Source organism: Sinocyclocheilus anshuiensis, unplaced genomic scaffold (assembly GCF_001515605.1).
Source record: "Sinocyclocheilus anshuiensis isolate Anshui unplaced genomic scaffold, SAMN03320099.WGS_v1.1 scaffold43, whole genome shotgun sequence".
Taxonomy (NCBI): Eukaryota; Metazoa; Chordata; class Actinopteri; order Cypriniformes; family Cyprinidae; genus Sinocyclocheilus; species Sinocyclocheilus anshuiensis.
This window is the reverse complement of record NW_015549580.1, coordinates 1654627-1680411: the sequence shown is the minus strand read 5'-3', so window position 1 is coordinate 1680411 and position 25785 is coordinate 1654627. Positions and strand designations below refer to the sequence as shown.

General features: G+C 39.6%; 1 protein-coding gene across 1 annotated transcript; it reads left to right on the top strand.

Moving 5' to 3' along the window:
* The first annotated feature begins 145 nt into the window (after positions 1 to 145).
* On the top strand, positions 146 to 24128 carry LOC107657710 (multiple epidermal growth factor-like domains protein 8). The gene is made up of 44 exons (XM_016445929.1): positions 146 to 536; positions 2425 to 2681; positions 3265 to 3428; positions 3720 to 3935; positions 4035 to 4215; positions 4970 to 5058; positions 5152 to 5365; positions 5533 to 5713; positions 6646 to 6791; positions 6923 to 7033; positions 7953 to 8104; positions 8615 to 8716; positions 8840 to 8987; positions 9254 to 9417; positions 10024 to 10227; positions 10339 to 10542; positions 11022 to 11264; positions 11398 to 11516; positions 11642 to 11773; positions 12784 to 12897; positions 13014 to 13097; positions 13185 to 13436; positions 13566 to 13750; positions 13829 to 14042; positions 14354 to 14594; positions 14707 to 14839; positions 14970 to 15223; positions 15342 to 15452; positions 15543 to 15661; positions 15743 to 15980; positions 16063 to 16234; positions 16953 to 17116; positions 17210 to 17345; positions 17454 to 17685; positions 17786 to 17912; positions 18538 to 18748; positions 19116 to 19330; positions 19423 to 19618; positions 20461 to 20629; positions 20715 to 20907; positions 21594 to 21764; positions 21840 to 21970; positions 22233 to 22365; positions 22456 to 24128. Exons 2-44 carry the CDS (start codon positions 2510 to 2512, stop codon positions 23935 to 23937), a joined length of 8619 nt encoding a protein of 2872 aa, XP_016301415.1. The 5' UTR covers positions 146 to 536; positions 2425 to 2509; the 3' UTR covers positions 23938 to 24128.
* Positions 24129 to 25785: the final 1657 nt, after the last annotated feature.

Here is a 25785-nt window from a genome sequence, read left to right as displayed (position 1 = left end):
TTTTTTATGACCGTACGAACCCTAATGTGATGATCGGGTGCGGTTATCTAAATCAGACAAAAATACAGGTGCGGGCGTTTGGCGGGTGGATCATTTATTTAAAGCTGCGGATTCGGGTGACGTTTTAGCTCATCCGCGCATCACTACCCTGCATGATTCAAGACGCGTCTTGGATATCAGGGAACAAACGCACAAGGCTGATGTTGTAACAGTTATTGCTTGGATTTAGCAAGACGTTGTAACAGAGAGGACGCGCACGTTATTCTTGATAACATCTAGAGATGTTTTGTAAATAAAGGCATCCTGTGAGCGGAGCTCGAGGCCTTTGATTCCAGCAGCGCACTCACACACACATCATCTTCCGCAGTGGTCTCGAGCTTTAAACCGCCGCTGGGCTCAGCAACCGCAGCACAACAATAGCCGCAGCGATACTGGGGCGTCGCTCAACGCGTCTTTTGATTATTATACCTGATACAGGATGTAAGTTACGAAAACCTCTATGCTTTAGAAACATGGAGACCAAGACTCGGGAATTGGTGAGTAAATGAGTGGAGACGGTTTGCTTTTTCCGACTGCTAACGTTAGTGGGATAAACATGGCTAGTCGGTTAGCCTGTTCAGCTAAAGCCAAGGCTCAGTTCTCAGTTTTAAATGTCACTTTGATTGATACGAGTCAGTAAATGCTGAACTGACAATGGACAGATGCACACTGCTATATGAATTATTGTAATTATGTAGTTTAACAAGGGACCACAGTCGGTTAAATATGATGACAGAACAGCTAACAGTAAAGTAAACCGTTAGCTAGGCATTGCTGTTACAGTGATGCTTGTGTCAGCTAAACCTCTGGACATACTAGTTTAAAAAGACAAATTTCCCTTTTAGCTCTTATGTTGTGTAACTTTGTGTGTGTGTGTGTTTTTTGTGTGTGAAATAGTTCAAGAGTTTGGGTGTTGAAAGTGGTGTTTTTCTTCACAGGATTTGTGCTACTTAGCAGCGTTGGGTATATTGCAGTTTTTCAAAGACGAGTATTTTTCACAAGGGTTTTTGCAACCATGCCTTTTGCATCAGATGTTGTCTTTTTGACAAGATAAGGTTAGATAAGAAAGCTTTGTCATTGTACAGGGCAACGAAATTACAGTTTGTACTCCGTGTCAGTGACAAGACAAAATATAAACATAAAACAACAACATTAATGATAGATAATACAAATTATGTATAAAAACAATCTTATTCTGTTTAACCTTGTAAAGCCTAACATTAAATAATCTATTCATCTACTCTTGTTTTCCTTTTTTAAATGGAAATTTATTTAACCTTTAGACCAAATCCTTTTAAAAATGGAAGTTTATTTAACCTTTATACAAAATCCATAAATTATTTTCAAGTTTTTCATGTTTTGTATTATATTTGATACATCATGCTTTTCTGGCTCATATTGCGTGATATAGTGAGAGTATGGAGCTTATAATTTTTTCGAGGAGGAGAAACATCAGTTTAATTCAGAGGCTCAAACTGAGCAAAAATATGCAGTTGGGTGTAGATGTTGTTATTTATATGGCCAAAAATAAAATTAAATTCTGAGACCTGTAAATCAGAGAGGTTTTTTATAACATTATAGCAGACTACTTGCTTAAAATACATACAAATATAATTTGTCACTCTATCTCCCAATATGTCTTAGTAAGATTATATTTAAAGGCTTCATTTAGTTTTATGATCAAAACTCTGTTGTTTTAATCCTGGGGGTCAAAACATATAATGCGATGCAATACAGCGCAATACAGTGATGATTGAGAAATGTATAAATAACATTATTAACGAAAAGCATATAGAAGGTTGTGCACAACAAGTTTTACAGCAAACTTTTGATCATGTTGATAATTTAGAGGTTTTAGAAATTAATGTATCAAGTATGATACGGTAGGTTTTTTAGAATGAGGTTCCATTTGCTTTGTCATCAAAAACAGTTTGTCAACTGTTATTGTTGTTATTACTCTGAACTTTCTGCAACACATTTTACAGATATCCAGGTAAACAATTAGTTTTTATTAATAATGAGTTCTCACCATCTTTCTAAAACTCTCAATATTATGACAAAGTACTAAGATGAAACCTGTAGATGACAATAGATTAATACACGTTTATATAAATATATCTAAATGTTTTAGAAAACTCATTGAAAAAATCTAAACATTCTGTTAGTTTACCTGGATATCTGTAAAATGAGAGCATTAACTTATAAAACATTAAACTGTGCTGAGTGCATGTCAGGGAGGATGACACCACAAATAAAACAAAGGCAATAACATAAATACAGTCAAACTATTTTTTTTATGTATTATAGGGTGAATGTATATGCTTGCTTTGTTTGTGTTATTTGTGGATAATTCCACAATTATTGTTTTTTTCTTTTTCTCTATAGGTCTCCATACTGTGAGCAAGTCCAACCACCCTCCAGTAGTTTCTCCATCTTTTTCTCACTTTACTCTTTGTGGGTGGAGAACAGGATGACTTCTCACATCCCGACTGTCCTGCTGCCTGTCTTGATGGTTCTGATACCTGTTACCTGGGCAGGAGACTGTAAGGGCCAAAGACAGATTTTGCGGGGTGTCCCAGGATATGTCACAGATGGACCGGGAAACTACTCTGTGAATGGGAACTGCGAGTGGCTTATCAAGGGTAGGTGTCAGAAATTACAAAAACAAAGGGCTGATGAATGAAAGACGCTTCATTAGCATATAGTAGGATTTAAATTAATGACTATTTTGCTTGTAATTCCAAGCCGACATGAAACGAGAGTATCTTTTTTTTTTTAAATTCATGTTATTGATCTTATTGTGAACAATTTATCCAGACATGCTTCATTTTTACAATTGACTGTAGCCATTGACTTTCTATAGTATTTTATTCCCCCATACTATGGAAGTCAGTGGCAACTGTCAGCTGTTTGGTAAATGATGTCAGAATTTTCATTTTTGGGTGAACTATCTCTTTAATTCTTTAGACAAATCAGTATTTGGTATTTCAGTATTTGCTGCTTTAATAACTCGAGAGCTGAATGATATCTTCTGCATACTCATGATATTAGTAATGATGGCCTGATTAGTAATTATTACTAATACCAATTTCAGTAGCTGAGTGACCATGACCCTTCTCTCAATTTGAATATTTATTACAAATGTCTACCTCTTGAAGGTGATAATGAGACAAGCATTTGTATGTTTTTTCTGGTTGTAATGAGAACTCTTCTGTATTCCTTCAGCTCCCAGCAGAAACCATCGCATTGTGCTTAACTTCACGTTTATGGAGACGGAGTGCACCTATGACTATCTGTTTGTCTATGATGGTGATTCCTACCAGAGCCCCCTACTGGCAAGTTTAAGTGGCACCACTCTACCACAACCAATTGAGGCCAAGTCTGGTAAGGTGAGGCAAAAAGTATCAGTTTATACCATCTGTTCAACTGAGCCTATGAGCCTTATTTTTAAGGAATCAAAATGCACTCACTTTCTTTAACGCTCTTCATTCAATTAAATTGTAAAGATAGGAAGTTCATTCTTAGGTTTTTTCATTTCTCTCAGCATGTGTCCATTTTAATAAGACTGAGTTATAAGAAACTATGTCAGAGCTCGACTGATAGACTTTTTGCTCACAGTCTGTCCCTATTTTCCCCACAGTCATTATAACTTGTTCATCTTCTGTTGTGGTATTTGCTAGATGTTGCTCCATCTCTTCAGCGACGCCAACTACAACCTGTTGGGCTTCAATGCCACCTACACGTTTTCAGTTTGCCCTGGGGACTGCGGTGGTCACGGGCGCTGTGACGTAGCTACTGCCCGCTGTCAGTGTCATCAAGGGTGGGGAGGAATGGACTGCAGTACCCCTCTCTGTTCCCAGGTCTGCACACAACATGGCCATGGTCATTGTGATAAGGTAGGCAAAAAGGGATGCTCTTCATCATGCATAAATTAGGTACAAAAAGTTGTTTTGTTGTTTTAATGTCACTTATTGACTCCCTCTTTTAAATCGCAGAGGGGTGAGCATTGTATCTGCAGCCCTGGCTTTGTGGGACAGAACTGTCAGCTGGGTCTCCGGGACAACAGTGGCGCAGGGCAGTGGTGGGAGGTGAGCCCAGGTGATGTTAAAGCAGCCCCTCGCACCGCCTCTGCTGGGGTTTACCTGGCTTCCACTGGAGCAATGTACATGTTTGGAGGTAAGATAGAGGTTTTTCAGTTAACCTTTCCCATCACTGACTGATCATTAATTATTTATCATGATCTGGAATGTGAGCAGCTATTTTACATGTTTTCATGTATAAAAACCCATTTATACGGTGTGATAAAAATTAAGCTTAATACTGTATATTATAAGGACAAAGAAATTAAAGAATTCTATTTTATATGATCAATCTATCAATCTGCTAAATAAGTTTGCTCGAATATTATCTGTAAAATATTAACATTTTGTTATTTTGTTTATACAGACACAAAACATTTTTATGTACAAACAATATACAGTTTTTCCACCTTAGAAAAGCAAAATGGAATAGCAATATACATTTTGTAAATGTAAAAAAAAAAACATTACTGAATTAATATCTTATTTATGGGTATTAACTTAAAAAAAAATACAAAAAAATACACTTTGTAAAAAGTTAATTTTCCTCTGAATTTTAGACTTATTTCGTAAGATTTTACCAGAAAAGATTTTAGATTTTTTTTAATCATATGTTAATTTACAGAATCTTGTATAATTTTAACTGCTGTATTTTTGTGTTTGTTTGGTTTTTATTTTGTGTTTATGTTACTCTTGTATTATTCCACCTCAGTTTTTGCCATGAAGATAGCCTTAGATGCTGACATGGCAATAAAAATAAATAACTACTACTCCTCCTCTCAATTTTAAAGCCTCAGCTTTAATGTACATTTGTGGAGTGATTTATTTCAACCCTTGGTCTTTATTTACAGGGTTTGATCTGAATAGAGCACTGGAGGACCTTGTTGTTTACAATTTTTCGACCAATAATTGGGAACAGAGATCATATTTATATAGTCCAGTAAGATTCTTCTTCTCTTTTTTTTGTCTTATGCATTTATAATGATCTGTTTTCATTTTAATGATCCTCTAAATAATAATATCTTTGTATCAGGCTCCTCGACATTCCCACACAGCAGTAGAATGGCAAGGCAACATGGTCATCTATGGCGGTGAGCTTGCCAACCACTCATTGGCCAGTGATGTCTGGGTGTACCATGCACAGCAAGATGACTGGCAGCAGCTAGGCCAATCAAATGCTCCAGGGGCACCAAGGCTGGCAAATCATGCAGCAGCAATAGTAGACAACTATCTATATGTTTTTGGGGGTGAGTAAATTGTATTATTTTTTTAGTGGAGGATATAAAAAGACCAACTTGACCATTATTGCCATTTTGTTAAAAACACATGCAAAGATCATCAGCATATTCATCTCTTCTTTCCTTTCCTGGCCTCTGTCCCCTAAAATGAATAATTGATCGACCTGTCTTTTCAGGAAGGACAGAGGAGGACATGTTCTCCTCATCACTGTACCGGTTCCGGTTGTGGGATGGAGTGTGGGAAGCAGTTCAGCCTACAGGCGGAAAACCACCTGCTACTGCAGGGCACAGCATGGTCTACCATGCCCCTTCCAAAACACTGCTGGTATACGGGGGACACAGACCTACCACAGCTAGGTATGTACACTTGTGTGTGTTGTGTAAGCTGAATATATAGTAAATTGCCGCTGCGTGTTTGTTTATATCACTGTAAAATGTAAACCGTTATATCCCAGCTCTTTATAAAAAGTTTGATACATGAGAATGTCCACATTAATTTGCATTTTTATTGCACTTTTATTTGTATACATACAGTATACTCATGTAGAGCTCTATGTATATACTATATAGCATATCTCAACTGCTTGATTGCTTGTATCAACGCAAAACTGTATTATAGCCCAGCTCTAATCTGCTAAATACGATTCGACTGTAAGGCAGGAAGATATTATAAACATTAACATCATGATTTTCTGCAAAATTGCTTTGAAACAATGTGTATTGTGAAAAGCACTATACAGATAAATTTGACTTGACTTGACTGACAGCTGGAAATGCTGTTTAAAATTACATTGAATGGTCCTAAAACATATGTTGGAATGTGTTTGAAAACACCATAGTTGGAAATGTGTTCCTGTAGCGTAGTTCATAAGGAAAAATCATGTGAATAAATTTAAGATTGTAATCTGCTACTTGGAATCTGACAGTGTTCATTGGTCTGGCTTTTTTGTGTGAACTTTTTCAGTATAATTGTCACCTGTAATCTAGTTAATATTTCCCTGGTGAAATTAGGACGCTGCGCTCTGTACAACCCTTAAATTATAACTGCAGGTTAGAATTTAAAAAAGTTTTAGGAACATATTGTCAATATCACTCCATCTATCTGAACATTTGTTCAGACTCAAAATAAGATCTCAGAAATCATTATCTACTAGTATGACCAGTGGTAGAAATTGCTGAAACTCATTGCCGGTAGCCTAATTTGGGAATTTTTTTTTGTTTGGTTTTTTTTTTTTTTTTTTTTTTTTTTTTTTTTTTGACGTTTACATTTTTAATCCTGTCTCAACCAGGTTCAGTGTGCGTGTGAATTCAACTGATGCTTTCCATGTTGAGAAACGGTTTTGGACGTCCTTCCGTTCACGTTTTCCTGCCACTGGCCCAAGGGAGAGAGCATTCCACTCTGCCACCGTCATCGGCAACTACATGGTGGTGTACGGTAAGTAGCAATCGCATTGACATAATAGCAGAACTACAGCCAACCTCATTGTGTCTGCAGTTTCATTGAGTGAATTTAATGTGAAAACTTTTATAGCGATATTAATTAATGGAGATCTGTTTTTCTCTTAGGAGGGAATGTTCATATCCACTACATGGAAGAAAAATGCTATGATGAGGAAATCTTTTTCTTTCATCTTGGTTGCCATCAGTGGGTGTCTGTTGGAGAGAGCCTCAGTCAGCGTAAGTGTATATTTAATGGTCAGAGACGGAGTGAATCTGTTTGATGTGTTTAGAGAGGAGATGAAGTTTGATGATGTATGCAATTGATGACCCATGATTCCCAGAGGATTTGTTGCACGAGTAACAGGAGAGCCTGTAAGAACTCATGTTCAAGATGCTTCAGTCTGACTGGGGGCTTGTTATGACCTACTCTTGAGAGGTCATTTGTTGTGTAAATTCCCTTGTGTCTAATGCAGATTTGCTGGCCTGCAGCTTTTAAACAGACGAATTGATGAGAAGTAAAACTGCCCTCAGAAAATGTATTTATTTATTTTTGTAAATGTTGTAAAAAGCTGACATAGGTTTGGTACCCCTCATAGTGCCTGTCAGGATTTTTGGCATTACGTTTGGTTTGCAAGACATTTTTCTCAAAGTTGGTATTATTCTATAATGATGCTTCAGTTCAGCCCTCTAGAATATTGTGCATTTCACTGAGGGATTCTTCTAACTGTACTACAGCATTTTATTGTTTCTGTGCTTTATCAATCAGTTATTTACATCATTACCAGGATCTACATGAATGTTCCAAGTTTAGCTCAATCAGCAGTTGATTACCTCAAAAAATATATATTTTTTTTCGACCTGCCTTTCTTTAAAAAAAATTCAGGGTTGAAATGAGGCAATTACAGTGGAAGTGAATGACGTCAGTTAAAATATACAGTGCTTCAAAAGTGTAGCCACAAGTTTGGATGGGATAAATGCAGAGCACTAATTCCTAGTATGGGTAACCATACTTGGCCACTTGTCACGTCACTTTCACTTTCATAAATATTATATGTGTACATGTAAAGTTACAGTAGCCCTCAGTAGTGGATGTGGAGCTTTTTAAATTATTTGTGCATATTATTTGTTCTCTGAAATTTTTTCTGTGCTCTTATAGGAGGTGGGTCAGTGAGGGGCCGATATTCCCATGTTGCTGCTGTCATGGAGGGACGAGTGCTTCTAGTTGCTGGCGGTTACAGTGGGGTTGCCCGTGGTGACCTTGTGGCCTATAAAGTACCGCTGTTTGTAAGCAGTGACCCAGGAGACAGGGTAATAACTTTAGATAACGCTTTTTCCACACAAAAGGTTTTTTGTTTTGTTTTTGAAACAAGTCTCTTATGCTCACCAAGGGTGTATTTATTTAATCAAAAATACAAACAGTAATATTGTGAGATATTATTACAGTTCAAAATAACTGTTTTCTATTTTAATAATTTTATATTTTAAAATGTAATTTAGTCTTGTCATGGAAAAGCTACATTTTCAGCAGCCATTACTCCAGTCTTCAGTGTTACATGTTTCTTCAGAAATCATTCTAATATGCTGATTTGGTGCTCAAACTTTTATCATCAGTGTTGAAAACTGCTTAATATTTTTGTGGAAACCATTATGCATTTTTTTCAGGATTCTTCGATGAATAGAAAGTTCTAAAGAGCAGCATTTATTTGAAACAGGAAGCTTTTGTAACATTATGGTTTTACTGTCACTTTTAATCAATCGTCCTTTCTGAATAAAAGTATTAAAAATCATACTGTGTATGTGTGTGTGTTTTTCTAACAGGACACAGTATGCGCTGAAGCTCCAGATGAAAGCTTGTGCCTCAAGAATCCAGAATGCAGTTGGTGTGAGGGTCGCTGCCGGGAGTACCAGCCCACCAACCCGGTAAATCTTCCCCAGTCTCCTTCATTTGCATTTTGCTCGCTCTTGATCACTAATGCCTCTCTGATGCTAGCTCGCTTTTTCACTTGTGTCCCTCCGTCCATCATCTAATTTGTGTGTGTACAGTGTGGCAGCACGGGATGTCTGGGCCTGGCTCGTTTTTTGTCGGACTGCCAGTCGTGTCTGGTGTTCAGTGGGGTGCCAAACTCTCTGCCACGAGTTTCTGGGGTATTCGGCTGGTGTGTGCAGAATGAGTCCTGCTTGCCTGTTTCAGGTAAAGAGAGAGAGAGCAGACTGTAACACGATAGTTAAAACGACTTAGATATGTGACCACACACTGCTCAGTAATTCTTTATTTCTAGACACTTTTACAGTCGGTGAAATAACGTGTTACTGAGTGCCTTGTGTTTGTAGATGACTTTTAGCAGTCATGCTGTGTTAATATCTGTGCTATGTGCCCTTTAATGTCAAGTGACCTGAGTGTGTGTGTAATCCTTTGGCATATCATGAGTAAATATTGTGCACTTTGACCCCTGGCAGAGCGCAGTGCATGCCGCGTGGACCAGATCTCTGGGGCGTACGGCTGGTGGGGGGAGCGCACGCGTTTCCTCACCTCCCTCCCCTCCTGTCGCACCGAGAACTATGTCCCGGGACTGCACCTGCTCACCTTCCAGCATCCACGCAATCAGTCACAGCCTGACAAGGTACGACAAGTTCAATCCTGAGCTCTCATGACCTTCTATTCTGCAGACACTTCCTCTCTTCTGTGTAACTGCTCTAGGCATCATTCATTTTACTCCATAAATAAAATTTGTTTCTGTATGTTTACACCCTCTTCTTGTGACTTCACTTACAATAATCAGTATTATTTTAGTATCATCGAGACGCTATTGTAGTTTGTATTAAAGTTTAGAATTAGTTTTTGTTTTTATATTTTGTTTTCATTATAATTTTATCTGAAGGTTTAGTAGTATTGTTGTTTTTGTCATTTTTATTAGTTTGCACTGTGTATATAGTTTTTATTAATTGATTAATTGATATTTTAGTACATCAAGTTAGTTAGCTGAAATAAAGTTTACATTTTTTTTTTTTCCAGATAAATCAAATTTTATGTCAAGTAACAAGTTTATTTTATGGTTTTAGTTTAAAACTACTATAATAACCCTGGTAATAAGTTTTCAATCTTTAATTTCTACATCCAGATTTTGTTTTACTTCTGTAAAATATTTGTTACTGTAAACCCTTCCTCTGAGCACCCCACCCTGCCTCTGCTCTCTTTCTCTCTTATACTCATGCACTCTTCTTCATAGGTATCTATCCTGCGCAGTACCTCCATCATCCTCAATCCCTCTACAGAGATGGATGTGACACTGCAGTTTCGGGGTTTCATTCATCCCTTATGGGGCGCCACTCCTCCTGCAGCGCCACCTCAGGAAACTGTTGCCATGTGGGCTCGAATTCAGAAGCTCCACTTTACTGCTCAGATGGCTTCTGGACCCAACTCCCTTCAACTGGTATGGGATATCAAAAAATCAGGTTTCCTGTTTTAGACAAGAAAGTCATGGTGTGAAGTGTCTTGAGGCATGTAACTTGCTAAGTCTCTTCTAAACCTTTCTTCCATGCAGACGGATGTGCTGGGAAGGTGGTCCGCTCAGGAGGAGAAGGAGATCCGTATGCTATCTCGGCCGGATGGTTCCCGTCTGTTCCAGAATCTTACACGAGGAAACTGGTACCTGATCCAGGCGGAGGGCTACCTTAATAACTCCGCATCAGGACAGACTAGTGAGATGGCTCTTACCTGGAACCGCACAGCTTTACCTGGCGGCAGCGTAAGTGTTTATTACCTAACAAAGCAACTTAAAAGGAGACTCTTATTCATATTGTGCCTTTATTCATTAGGCATGATTTGTTTTGTATTTTTATACAATTTTATGGCTCCAACTAGTGTAATACTAGTGAAATTTCATAATTCTCATAATTAAGTGATTTCAGAAAAACCTTTGAAACAGTTTGAAAGCAGCAGAACTGTAGTAATCGTTGTTTAATTAAGTCTCATTTAATTTGATGTTTTTATTAAAAATATTTTATGAAAATAAAAAAATTATTATATATTAAGAAAATTATATAATGAATTATACAAAAGATAAAAATTATGCAATGAGCAAAATGATTACAACCTGACTAATTATTTTATTTATAGTATGGAACTATTATATATAGTTCCAGCCCTATACACTTTCTAAGTGCGCTATAATATTTAGGTATTATCATATAATGCTGTTCATTGCTCTTTTTCATTGTTTTCTAGGAGATTTCTTTCCTGTTCCTCGAACCCTTCCGCTCCAATTCGTGTTCAGAGTACCGCTCATGTTCGGCCTGTCTGTCTGATCAGTCGTGTGGCTGGTGTACCACCATGAACCTGTGTTTTCTGCGCTCTGACATCAATCAGCAGCCCTGCATAGACTCGCAGGGAGAAGAGCGCCACCTACTGCTCAACCCTCAGCATTGCACACTGTGTGAGGAGTATAGAGACTGTGCCGCTTGCACTCAGGTACTGCATTCACATCAACATGTCTGAAAGACTGCCATGAGTGTTTTGATCCAGAGCAGCATGCAGTCTGTTTACCAACTTTCATGTTCTGTGAGGCTGCAGTGGAGTTTCTCTCATGTCTGAATGTTTGTAGGACCCCTACTGTGAATGGCAGATCAACTCCAGCAAGAAGGGAGATTATCTGTGCAGTCGCCGTGGGAGATTGGAGGGGTCTATCCGGGAATCAGGAGTGTGTCCTAAAGTTTGCAACCAGTGAGTTTGAAGTGATAAATTTGTCTATGAATTATTTGGTGTATGTAATATTTGATAGGCTGAAAGACTTCAAAAAGATATCAACTTTGGTTCTTTTTTCATTTACAATCCTCTTTCTCTAACAGGAGGTTGACGTGTGGAGAATGTTTGTCTAACTCCAGTCAGTGTGCATGGTGTGAATCAGCTCAGTCCTGTTTCTACTTTGCTGCGTACCTCACAAAGTTTCCCTATGGAGAGTGCAGGGACTGGTATGACAGGTAGGTTAGTGCAGCTTCTGCTAGGATTTTAGGTCATTTGTCTGATAAAAGCTAATGAAATCCACTATGTAGTTCACATACACTAGACACTTAATAATAAAAAAGTGTTTAATAATTAAAACTGGATACACTGCTCAGCTGAAGAATAAAATATAAAGGAAAGCTGAATTATCTGGTGTAAGGCCATGATTTGGCCAAAAAAGCATACTTTTTTCCTATTGCATTTGCAGTTTGAACATCTCACTTTTAACATCTCATATTTGCTTCTGCTTAGATGTCCAGGAAAACAAAACAAAACAAAAAGACTAGATAGTTTACCCAAAAATAAAAATTGTCTCGTGTAATTCCAAACCTGTATGACATTCTTTCTTCTATGGAACATAAAAAAGATATTCTGAAGAATGTTGGTAACCAAACCGTTTAGCTTCCCATTAACTTAATTGTATTTTTTTTTTTCGTTAATTTAATGGAAGTCAATGGGAACTGAAACGATTTGGTTACCAACATATCATCTTTCAAGTTCCACAGACGAAAGCAAGTCAAACAGGTTAGGAACGACATGAGGGGGAGTAAATGATGACAGAATTTTACAGGATTCCTTTGTGCGGTTTAAACTGTAAATAACTGGCTGAATAATTGAAAATAATTTAAGTCAGGCTGAGGGACCTCTTTAAAAATTTAAACCATCACAAAATTAACAAACAATGAACATGAACTTTAGTGTCATTGTTTTACATTTACAATGTTGTTCTTTTGGAACCCAGTCAATATGAATATAATTATAATTATAATAATTATATTTATTATTAGTAATATTATTATTGTTATTATAACACCAATTGTCAGAATTAGATATTAATATATTACAATTGAAGTAATAATAAATTACAGTATAATAGTAATAATAATTTTCTTTCTTAATTGCTTTTCCTTCATTAGTGCTTGCTGTATTATACTGCATAGCTTGTCATTGCTTTTGAAAATTTTCCTCTCTGATCTTCTCTCTCCAGTGTTCACTCTGTCCCTCAGTGTAAGCAGTGCTCTGCTCTTGCAACCTGTTCAGAGTGTCTGCAGACGTTTCAGTGTGGCTGGTGTGGAGACTACAACAACCCCACTATCGGCAGGTAGGATAGGAACGTGTCTGTGTATACACCAAACAACCATCAACTTCGGTGAAAACGTCTTCTGATCACAATGTTTTCATTATTATATTACTTCCTGCCCCTCTGGTTTTTCACAGGTGTTTGAGAGGTGACTGGGGTGGAATGGACGACCCCTTGGCTGTTAACTGCAGCATGGCTGTAGCTGAAGTGAAAGCCAGCAGGTAAGATTAAAACATTTTATACCTAGTGGCTAAATGAATGTGTCATTTGATAATTATTTGATTTACATCTCTTCCTTCGTCCATCAGCCCTGAGCCTCAAACTTTATCGCCCCCTCGGTTGATGGAGCTTGAGATGGAGTTGGAGCTGGAGCTTCTGGAAGGGATGGAAGGAGACGGAGACGCCGTTTGGTCCTACCCATCCTGTCCGGATGTGGAGGAGTGTCGCTTGGGCTTGCATACCTGCCATCCCTCTGCTACCTGCGTCAACACCCCAACCTCCTACGAGTGTCACTGTGAGAGGGGCTTCCAAGGAGATGGAGTTCACCACTGCAACCAGACGTGAGATTTTCTGTTACACTAATTGCAGGGGTGGATGTGTTTCTTTAGAACCTCCAGAAGTTATTACAGCTCAGGAATAACCATAGTACATCCTTGTAACCTATAATAATGTTTGTGCTCTCTCTTAAGATGTTATAATGAGTGCCGCCAGGGCCGGTGCAGCGGGAGTCCTCGGTTTGAGTGCGAGTGCTCTTTGGGTTGGACCTCTGATCCAGCCACTCTGGTGCTGAGCGGAGTAGAGTGTGATGTGGATTGTGGATGTAACTTTCACAGCACTTGTATTACGGCTCCAGGGATCTGTGACCAGTGCCAGGGTAAAGATCCTACCTGTGTATTTACCCTTATTTCTCCATCTTTTTAGCACTAAGCTATATTTTTCTTTCCCTTCTCAGACTGGACAACAGGGCCACACTGTGAGCACTGCAAGCCTGGTAGTTTTGGCTCTGCTTTGGCAGGGGGTGAAGGCTGCATTCCCTGTCAGTGTAATGGCCATGGTGATGCTCTATTAGGATTCTGCCATAACCAGACCGCCCAGTGCTACTGTACCCACCACACCCAAGGCCCACACTGTGAGTCTTGCCTGCCCGGATACTATGGAGACCCCAGGTAAGTCTGAGAATGAGCTCTGTTTATTTGGTGAGGGAGGTATCTTCAAATTTGAGGGCAGATGAAAATATGATGTAAACGAGGGGTTTTCATTAGGGGGTCTGCTGATTATTGTTTGATTGAAAATTGTCATAATTTGCTCTCCGTCATGTTGCACCAAACCTATTTGACTTTCTTTTTTCTGTGGAACACAAAAGAAGATATTTTGAAGAATGTTGGTAACCAAATAGTTGCCGGTCCCCATTGACTTGGGATTTTAGGCCTAATCTTTTATACAATATGTAACATTGAAATTCACATTTCTCTCCCAGGAACAATGGCACCTGTTTCAGGCAGTGTCAAGGTCGCTCTGTTCTGCTTTCCTCTTCCTCTTCTGTACCCCTTTCCCTCTCCTCCTCTCTGGGGTGGCATGGAGCAGTCGGTGGCCATGGTGGGCTCTCTCATTGCCTGTGGGTCCTCTCTGTGTCCCAGGATTTGGCACCATGCATGCCAGGGCAGTCATGCCCACCCGTGGCCCTGACCTGGCACCCAGATTCACATACACAGTGCACAGTGAGTAGATTATTCCACATCATTAATCTGTCAGTTACTGTCAGAACAGCATATACAATTTAGTTACCAGCAATATTGTGACCAGAAATGTTTGCATTTCTTTATCCAACAGAACTCATATGTTTATGTATTTGATGGCTTGCCACGATTCCTCAGCAACGGTGTTGTGCACTCTGACCACAACCTTATTGGAGCATTTTGCGGCACAACGAGAATGGAGCCAGTTACTGTTGAGGCTACATCAGGTACTTGACAAAACTAAGGACTGAATGATTTTGTTTTTCATCACACACGAAGCAGTTAGCTATGACTTTCAACGTGCCAACATAGTTTTATATACTGTCATTATAAATTATGTGATTTCTTCTCCTGTAGGGGTGCTATCTGTGTATTTTGAGGCAAATGTTACCTCAGGACGTGCTCAGGGTTTTAATGCCTCATTCTGGGTGAAGCGATGTGGAAATGGAAGTTCTGGAGAGGGTACAGCCATCTCACTCGAGTGCCAGGCAGGAGCTCAGTGTGTAAACGGGCTCTGCGAATGTCCCCATGGTTTTGGTGGTCCACAATGTGACCGTCCTGTCTGCCCAGGGAATTGTGGAGCAGAGGAAGGCAGAGGCATTTGCAACATGGTGTGTGACATTCTTATTGCAGCCAGTTAAATTGTTTAAGAGCATAAGAAGCTAACTAAAATGCAATTTAGGTATGTCCCACAGTTCTCATCTTACATGTTTGCATATATGTTTACAGACCCTTGGCCTGTGTGTGTGTATAGAAGGCTGGGCTGGATCAGACTGTTCTTCTCTCTCCGACTCGGACAGCTTGGTTTGGGAAACACTGCTTGACACTCAGCTGTCTGTGGTTAGATTAACTTTTTCCTTTAAGACTATAGAAAAAAAAGTCTCTGTTCTTGCAAACTCTCTCAGTTTTCGGTTTAATTTCCTCCCACAGAATAAGGCACACAGGTTCCTCCAGAGGATGGGTCACTCTCTGGTGTCTGGGCCACAGGGCACTCTTTGGATGTATGGAGGCCTCTCACTCTCAGAGGGCATCCTGGGAAATGTTTACAGGTATATTCTTGCACATTTTACTTGAAGTAAATGTTTTGTTACACAAATTTTTATAAGAAATGATTATATATATTGGTCTAGGTATTCCGTGGCAGATCGTCGCTGGACTCAAATGTTGACCAGTTCAGTGGAGGAAAATTCAATGCCCCTGTCCCGATACCATCATGCTTCTGCTCTGGTGTATAATCATGACCCATTTTCTGGCTCCCAAGCAGCCACTCACAGTTTAATGTTTGTGGTTGGTGGGGTCACAAAGAAAGGTGTTGCAAATGACACATGGTGTCTGAACCTCAGCAGTCTGGTGTGGAAGCAGTATAAGGTATTACGTGTTGAATATCCTCACAGTGCTCTTGTGCTCCTCTTCAACTGTGTTAAGAGTGTTAACTGACAACTGTGTTTAGAGCTCAGTGCTTCCCCCTGTGGCTGGACACACTCTAACTGTGCAAAGAGGCTCATCTGTGCTGCTGATTGGAGGTTACTCACCAGAGAATGGCTTTAATCATCATTTGCTGGAGTTTAGTCCTCAGTCTGGGAACTGGACTATAGCGCCACACACTGGAACACCCCCTACAGGTAGAGATGGAGCACTGCACTTTTTCTGTACTTAGGACTAGCACAGTTGGGAAATTTTGTCTGACAATTAATTGTCTTAGAAATAATTGCACTTAACTATTTAATTGCCTTTTTTGTTCACTTAATGTTTAAGCTAAATTCCTGTACACATCAAGAAGAAATTATTTATTGAAATTATTTACAATAAAATAGGTTTTCTTTTGTAGTATACACTACAGTTAATTAACACTTTTATTTAGCAAGTATGTATTAAATTAATCAAGTGACAGTAGAGACGTTTAATGTTATTAAAGATTTCTGTCAAATAAATAATTCCTATTCATCAAAGAATCCTAAAAAATAAAACAAAATCACAATCTCTGTTGTCAACATTAATAAAACAAAGTTTTTTGAGCAGCAAATCAGCATATTAGAATGATTTCTGAAGGATTATGTGACACTGAAGACTAGAGTAATGGTTGCTGAAAATTCTGCTTGGACAATTGTAATAATATTTCACAATTGTTATTGTTTTTCACAGTATTTTTGATCAACTTAATGCAGCCTCTGCAAACATAAGAGACTTCTTCCAAAAACACACACACACACACACACAAAATCTTACTGACCTCAAATTCTGAATACTATTCAATGGTATATTTCTATCCTGAATTCTTCACTGATAATGGGCAAATGTAACATTCCTGATTCAGTTCTTCTTTTTCTTTTACCTTTTCAGGTCTTTATGGCCACTCAGCAGTTTATCATGAACAGACTGATGCTGTGTACGTGTTTGGTGGTTACCGTTTCCACGTTGAAGCTGTAGAACCTTCAGGAGAACTTTACAGTCTTTATTACCCCAATCTTACTTGGTCTTTACTGGTGCCCTCTCAGGGAAACAAGGTAACTATAAAAACAAAAAAACAAATGGTGGTCAAAATGATGAATATACAAACAATTTGGCAGGTAGATGACACAAATCATCTCTTTCTCCAGCCTCTCTCTCGTTTCTTCCATGCGGCGGCTTTAGTGAAGGACACCATGGTAATTGTTGGAGGCAGGACGGGGGAAGAGGATTACAGCAACACAGTTTCTCTCTATCAGATCAGCTGTAACACATGGATACAGCCAGGTAACAGTTACACATATCTGGATACAGTATATTAATTATGCACTTGGAAACACTAGTCTGTGCTTACTGACAGAATGGTGTGGATCTTTTCTTGTACCATTTTTCTAGTGTCCTCGGTGGGTGAACCTGTAAACCGTTCAGTTTCCTTGGCGATGACTGGGTGGGGTGGTCGCCTGTTCCTGTCTGGAGGTTTTAATGGAGTGATGCTGGGGCGACTTTTGACTCTTTCCTTGCCCAGTGACCCCTGCATCCTGCTGCCCACCCCTGAGTCCTGTAACAGCAGCACTGGTAGCTGTGTGTGGTGCAGAGGTACCTGTGCTTCATCAGACACTGCAGAAAGGTACTACAGGAACTAGTATCATCTTTATTCACAGTAGGCTACTATGGGTACCAGAAAGTTTTTTTCTAAATGACAATATCTCTTCTTCTCTTTTTAACAGATTGGGTTGTGCGATTGGACAGTCTACCTGTTCTCCTACTCCTCGTTCCCCTGATCAGTGCCGCCGACTCAAGACCTGCAGCGAATGTCTGGCCCGCCATCCTAAAACATTTTCCAGCCCTATGCAGGTACGATCATCACATCACAATCCAAAGTACTCTATTTGTGCAGTATTTTAAGACCGAGCTAATATGCAGAGTAAATGCACTACATAGCCAAACAGTATCTAATAAACAGATTTGACTAGACTTTTTATGTCCAGTGAAAACAAATCATATTGTGTACAGGATTGTTCAAAAGTCTGTGGTCCGTAAGACATTTGTGAATTTTTTTTTAAAGTCTTTTATGCTCACCAAGGCTGCATTTATTTGATCAGAAAATACAGCAAAAACAGGAATATAGTGAAGTGTTATAACAGTTTAAAATAACTATTTTCTATTTTAATGTATTTTAAAATTATTTTTTTATTTCTGTGATGGCAAAGATGTATTGTCAGCAGCCATTACTCCAGTTTTCAGTGTCACATGATTTTTACTGTGATTTTTGATCACTTTTAATGTGTCCTTGCTGAAAAAAATAATAATAAATCATTTCTTTAAAAAAAAAAAATCTTTAAAAAAGTTGACCCCAAACTTTTGAACAGTAGTGCACATATTGCCAAACTTTCTAAGATCAATAGGAAAGGTTTAAAACTTCTTAGTTAAAGCCGATCTTGTAATTAAAAAATGACCTGAAATTCTCTCCGTCTTTCAGCCTGCTCTGCAGTGTAAGTGGTGCACAAACTGTCCTGAGGGAGCATGTATCAGCAGCTCAGTAAGTTGCACATCGGAGCATGACTGCAGGATAAACCAGAGAGAGATCTTCCTCTCTAGTAACTGCACTGAGACCAGCTGTGAGGCTTCTGACTGCCCCAAATGCACAGCTTCTGGGAAATGCATGTGGACACGCCAGTTCAAACGCACAGGTGAGTGGCCACACAATGTGCATGATTCTGCGGAGCCCCTAAGGGGACATGCTGAAGGAAAAAATATATTTCAAAGCTTTTGTATTTGTTCTCAAAACTTTAGCATTCTCTTGCAAATCTCCCTGAGAAACTTTGTGTTCGCTTGAAAAAATTTTGAAATATAGGTTTTCCTCCCACCTTATATCATTTCCATCACCATTTTTGCATTCTCTTGCAGAAATGTTGCCTTCCCCAAAGAAACAAATCCTAGAGCCAATGCAGAGTTTCTTGGAGAACACAAAAGTTTTGCCAATTTAAACATCTCTTTATATGAAGGCCAGCAAAAACAGCTTGTGTTAATGTTTTGACTCTTGGTTTAAACGTCCAGGTGAGACCAGGCGTATCCTGAGTGTGAACCCAACTTACGACTGGACGTGTTTCAGCTATGCCTTGCTTAACGTGTCTCCCATGCAAGTGGAGTCCTCTCCACCAATGCCTTGCCCTGAACCCTGCCATGAAATCAAAACCTGCAGCCAGTGTTTAAGCTCCCATGGCTCTGATGGAGGTTGGCAGCGCTGTGTATGGAGCATGGCACTGCAGCAGGTAACATTTTCATAACGTTTGTTCCAACTTGAAAACTTTCTAAAAGAAGTTCGACCAGTAACCTTGTCACCTGTCCTCTTTTTTTTCTCCAGTGTATGAGCCCCTCCTTTGTTCCATTGTGCTGTGAGGCGGGTCAGTGTGGCCGTTTGCTTGCGGATGAAGATTCCTGCTCTCCCCAGTGTTTCCAGCTCTCTCAGTGCTCCCAGTGCATTTCCAGACCACAGTGTGGCTGGTGTGCTGTCCGTGGTGGAAACGGGGAAGGACACTGTATTCAGGGAGGACTGAATGGTACATGTCTTAATATCTTTCTGCAGATTAAGCTAGTGAATCATGTAAAAATGATGACACTGAGTTTATTATTAAGTAATGAATAGTGGAACTTTTTAGAAGGCTAATTGTTGGATGGTTTCATTTGGGTACAATCAGTTATTCATTATTGCAGAAATGACAGGGACAGAGACTGCAGAGTGAAATGAGAGACAAATTAGTACTAGTGTGTTGCTATTAACACTAAATATACAATATACAAAATTATCTGAGTGCACATTGCCATGATTGTCCAATAAGAATCAAGCATCTCGGATAGATTTATAGAATGCAACAGTACACAACCCCATTGCGAACGACAATCCAATTAAAAACAGTACATTTTACGTTTATTGCAAAATCCCATATATTTAAATAATATTTTATATAATTTATATAATTGTAAAATTTATATAATATTTCTAATTTCTTGCAGAATCATGGCTAATGTATATATATACACATTAGCCATGATTCTGCAAGAAATTAGAAATAGTATATAAATTAAAATACTTTTTTATTTTTTTATTTTTTTACCAAGAACTCTGCTTCAACAAGCATGAGTCATCGATTAACAACCTTGTAGCTCCTAGTAGGTCGGTTTTTACCAGTCTGCAAGTTATTGTTCAGAAATCAATTGAATGGGAATTGATTGAAAAGTTGCAAAAAAAATGAATGGGATTTTTTTACTTCCAGAACACGACTTTTGTACTCTTATTATTTTGATCCAACATACAGACAAGACAACTTCTGAGCTGTTAGGCCCCACACATTTATCTGTTTTTTTTATGGAATTAAAACGTAACTGTCTTTCTACTCTGCAGGTGTGATTGTGGCTTTGTGCCCACAGTGGAACAGTAGCTGGTCCTTCCTGCACTGCCCAGAGGAGGACGAGTGTGCCAATGGACACCACCACTGTAACGTCACTCAGGACTGCCATGATCTGCCTGAAGGCTACCACTGCACCTGCAGACAGGGCTACGTACTCAGCAGGTATATTTAACAGCTTTCATTCTCAAACAATATCACTGACCTCCCCAAGGCTAAGTAGTTTTTCTCCTCTCGCTCTCTTTTTCAGTGTGACGGGTCAGTGTGAGCCAGTGTGCGCTCAAGGCTGTGTTAATGGGACCTGTGTGTCCCCAGGAGTCTGTCAGTGTCACTTTGGGTTTGTTGGAGAGAACTGCTCCTCACAGTGCCGCTGTAATAAACACAGTAACTGTAAAAGCATCTCTCAGCTGGACACCTGTCTAGAGTGCAAGAATAACACAAAGGTACTGAGATGTTTTGTTGTATATTGTTATTTTATTTTTGCCATGAAAATATCCTTATATATTACCTACTGTTTAAGTAGATCTGGACACCTGTCTAGAGTGCAAGAATAACACAAAGGTACTGAGACGTTTTGTTGTATATTGTTATTTTATTTTTGCCATGAAAATATCCTTATATATTACCTACTGTTTAAGTAGATTTTTTTTTTGAAAGAAGTCTCTTATGCTCAACAACGCTGTTTATTTGAAAAAAAAGCAGTAAAAACAACTTTTAAACAACTGTTTACTGTTTTAATACATTTAAAAATATAATTCATGCCTGTGATGCTAGGCATTATTCCAGTCTTCAGTGTCTCATGATCTGTCAGAAATCATTCTAATATGCAGATTTGGTGCTTAAGCAACATTTCTTATTATTATCACAGTTGAAAAGTGGTGCTGCTAATATTTTTTGGAAACCGTGATAATTTTTAAGGATTCTTTGATGAAAAGAGTTCTAACAGCATTAATTTGAAAAAGAGATATTTTGTAACATTATAAAAGTCTTTACTGTAATCAATTTAATGATTTAATGTGTCCTTGCAGAAAAGTATTTCCTTCAAAAGAAGACGGGCATGACAGGAGTAATACCATGTTTGTGTTATTATAAGACTATAGGTCACCTCTATCTCTTCCTTATCTTTTAGGGTCAGCACTGTGAAAAGTGTAAGCCCTTGTTTGTGGGCTCAGCTGTGGGAGGTGGGATGTGTCGCCCCTGTCGTGAATTCTGCAGAGGAAACAGTGACATATGTCTGTCCAAAGAGGAGCATCAGAGGGCAATGGAAAATCCAAAAGACTATCCTCTGGACCGTGAGAGTGTAAGCAATTTTTTGGAAATGGTCTTTTCTTTGTTGCAGGGCCTGAGTCATTCATTGTATACTTTTGCTTCTCAGATCGAACAATGGGCTACAGAGGGCCCTACTGAGGACAATGCTGTGTGTGTGAGCTGTCAGAACAGCAGTGTGGGGGATAAATGTGAGAGCTGCCTCAGTGGCTACTTCCTGCTGCAAGGGAAGTGTGAGAAGTGAGTGCATCAGAAAAGTAGTATTGATTATAATTGTGCTCTGTTATTTCATTAGATGTTTGTCATACTTTTATTGTTCTGAGGTAGTATGCTATATTTTATTTAACGTGACTGCCAAAAGTTAGCACGTATTTACAGAGAATTGGAAAAAATAGCAGTTGGCTTTACAAGTAAGTTAGAGATAAGAAAATGTCCCCAGGTGTAGAAAGATCCAGTTAAACTGACATCAGTCTTTCCATTCTTTCCTGTTGCTTGTTTGTAGATGTCAGTGTAATGGCCATGCAGACACCTGTAATGAACATGATGGCACTAGCTGTCCCTGCCAGAACAACACTGAAACCTCATCCTGTCTGAGCAGCCCACAGAATGACCGTAAAGAGTGTTACAGACAACAGGTAATGGCCAGTTCGATACAACCAATGACATTTTCCTGTATTTCACAAATAAGACCTTGTATGAAATAATCCCAATTGTGCTTCTTGCAGTGTGCAAAGTGCAAAGATTCATTCAATGGCAATCCAGTTAATGGGCGGCAATGCTATCGGCAGTTCAATGTGGACAATGAATGCTGCTTCGACCCCACATCACAGGTCAACTGCTTCCATGAGCCTAACATCCGCAATCTGCTCAGGGGCCGCACAGTGTTCTTTTCGGCCCAGCCCAAGTTTACTAATGTGGATATCCGCGTCACCATCGACGTTACGTTTGGAGAGGTTGAGGTCTATGTGTCCAACTCACATGACACCTTCATTGTGGAGGTAGACCGCCAGACCGGTGTGCATACCATCAAGATCGAGGACGAGACCACCTCTGCGACCACTTCGCGGGGAGAAAAGGAGGTTCCTCTCGCCCCACCGTCACCCATGAAGGTGTTTGCGAACTCCTCATCAGCATTACTCGGCACACTACAGTCCACAAAGTCGCATGGGACAGAACGTGAGCTACGGGAAGAACGAACTGAAGGTCTCATAACCTACATCACCGTATGGAAGCCACAGACGGTGTTGATTGTACGCGGCGTACGGGACCGTGTGGTGATCACCTTCCCGCACGAAGTGCACTCTCTCAAGTCCAGCCGCTTCTATATTGCCCTGCATAGTGTGGGCACGGATACCCATAACGGAGAGTCCCAAGGCCTCCTCTTTCTACGACAGGACCAGGCCCACATTGACCTCTTTGTCTTTTTCTCCGTCTTCTTCTCCTGCTTCTTCCTCTTCCTGTCCGTCTGTGTGCTGCTCTGGAAAGTCAAGCAGTTCTTAGACTTCCGCCGTGAGCAGCGACGCCACATTCAAGAGATGACCAAGATGGCCTCTCGCCCATTCGCTAAACTCACCGTCTACCTAGAGCCTGAGGAGCCGCAGCTGGTTTACTTACCCTCGGCCGGAGGGGGCAGCACTGTGTCCCTGGCCCACGTCCGGACAGGCAAGCTTGGTGGCATGGTGATGGGTCAGAGGGGACGACCCGGGGCTCTGTCCTACAAACATGACCCCGGCACAGGCACTGTTACTCACCACCACCACCACCATCTCGCTCTGAGCGGAGGCAACAACGGGCAGCACCTTCCCCTGCACTACCTGAATGCTCACCACTACGCACCGAGCTCTACGGCCAACCCGACCTCGCATCACCACCACCATCATCCGTCCTCACACGGCAGCTACCAGCATTTCTGCCGCTCCGACCCCTTCCTATCCCAGCTCATGGGATTTTCATACTCATCCTTCAAAGTTGGGCCAATCACTCTGGAGCCCACAGACGACGGGATGGCAGGGGTGGCCACTGTGCTCATACAGTTGCCAGGTGGCATCCTTGCTCCCAACCGGGCTTGCTTGGGTTCGGCGCTCGTCACTTTACGGCAGAATTTGCAGGAGTACTGTGGACACGGAGGAGCAGGAACACATCCCGGCGCCGGGGTTGGCCGAAAAGGCTTGCTGGGCCATCAGCATCTAACCACCATGGCTATGTGAAGAGAACATATGGGAATTGAGTAGGAAAAAGTGACTGAAAAGTAAAAAACAATCAAGAGAGTTTTAATGAGAGAGAACAGGAAGGAAAAAGGAAGTTGCAGAAATGTTAAAGGGGATAGTCCACCGAAAAAATTTAAATTTTGTGATCATTTACACACCATGTCGTTCCAAACATGTATGACTTTCTTCTGCGCAACACACAAGAAGATTTTTTTGAAGAACTGTTTTTGTCCATGCAATGAAAGTCTGTGGGGTCCAAAACCAAACAACATTGGACCCCACAGACTTTTTAACCAAACAATTTTGGACCCCATTGACTTTAATTGTATGGACGAAAAAGCACAGAAACATTTTTCAAAATATTTTATTTTGCGTTACGCTGGTTTTGAACAATATGAAGGGTGAGTAAATGATGACAATTTTCATTTTGGTTTGCTCTGTTGAGGGTTTCAAAAGGGTTGTATTTATTACAGGAGATGAAAAAGGTAAATCATAGGAAACAGAAATTGTACATATACTGTAATTAATTATTAGATGTTGTTTACTTGTTTATCACTCCTAAAAATCTCCATATTGACTTAAGGCAGCAACCTTTATGCAATGCACTACTAGTATCTCCCTGCTTTGTTGCTGCATCCTTTTGCCCCATATACACTACTGAAATCAGCTGGACAAGCTGATGACCTCAGCATGACATATCGACCAGTGAAAAAGTTGTCTTTGCAGCTGAACCAATGTGCTTTATATCCTCGTGTGACAATCTGAACTGCCATCCAAACCAAGACACGGTGCAACATGTCCACTTGAATGTGCAAATCTTTGATTGTCTGCAAAAAACGGGCACAGATGTTGTAAAAAATGTAGTTGTAATGCTTTTGTTACTGGTATTTTGTCATGGCTGTGATTGGTCGATGCTTCCTGTAATATAGCAGATTTGAATATAGTCAATAGGTCTGTTTCATGGTGAGCCATTGGCTTATTTTTATACATATTCATTCAGACTGAAGATGCATTTCAGACTGTCAATCGACAGCTTATGGTCACACATCCTTTTTGTTTGCATTAATTACATGCCTTTACTAACTTTGCCTTGACCAGACATTAATATAACTGCGTGACAGAATCCTCACTCTTTTTGTATTCAATTTAGGATTGAATTTGAGTTTAGGCCATTAATCTTTAGTGCTGCAGTTGTGTGTATATATACATATATGAATGAATAAGCTTATTATTAATAAGGGCCCAGAAACTTAATTTTTTTTCACATTGTGTAGTAAATGAAGGATAGTACTTTTTTATTTATTTATTTTTTTTTTTGGGTCTCCCTCCTTATACTACTTTAGTTTCAACAACCGTTGAATATTTCATATTACTTAAATTTTTGTAGTAAAACTTACAGCATGTATTAACAGTGTGCTAATATTTTGCTTCCATTGATCAGTGAAATGTATTACCCAAGCTGGGTTGCTGCAGAATTTTCATTTTTATTTCAGCGATGGGTCATGTTTAGCCAGATATATGAGATCTGTTGAACAAAACTTGCAATGGAAATTTTAAACATTAAAATATAGGATGCTCCTGGTGAGACACTATAAGGTAATGCAATTAAGAGAAGGAAACACTGAAAACACTACCGTTTGTTACAGTATTGCCATTTATATGGAGTTTCTGTTGCTTTTTTGATGTTTTTTGTTTTTGTTTTGAGGATGGACTTATTTTCTGAGCGTAATCTGACTGGTATTTATGTATGTTGATGTAGAAAGTGACTGTTTTTTTTTTAAATGTCATTTTATTAATGTCATGGTGAATTATAAGATATTTTGAAAAGTGTTCATTTGACATTATGAT

Bases quoted from the DNA above. Each gene is read 5' to 3' on its own strand.
- LOC107657710 (XM_016445929.1), top strand. From the start codon at position 2,510: ATGACTTCTCACATCCCGACTGTCCTGCTGCCTGTCTTGATGGTTCTG. The intron at 11,265-11,397 runs GTACTGCATTCA...GAATGTTTGTAG, and splicing joins ACTGTGCCGCTTGCACTCAG to GACCCCTACTGTGAATGGCA. The intron at 14,840-14,969 runs GTACTTGACAAA...CTTCTCCTGTAG, and splicing joins TACTGTTGAGGCTACATCAG to GGGTGCTATCTGTGTATTTT.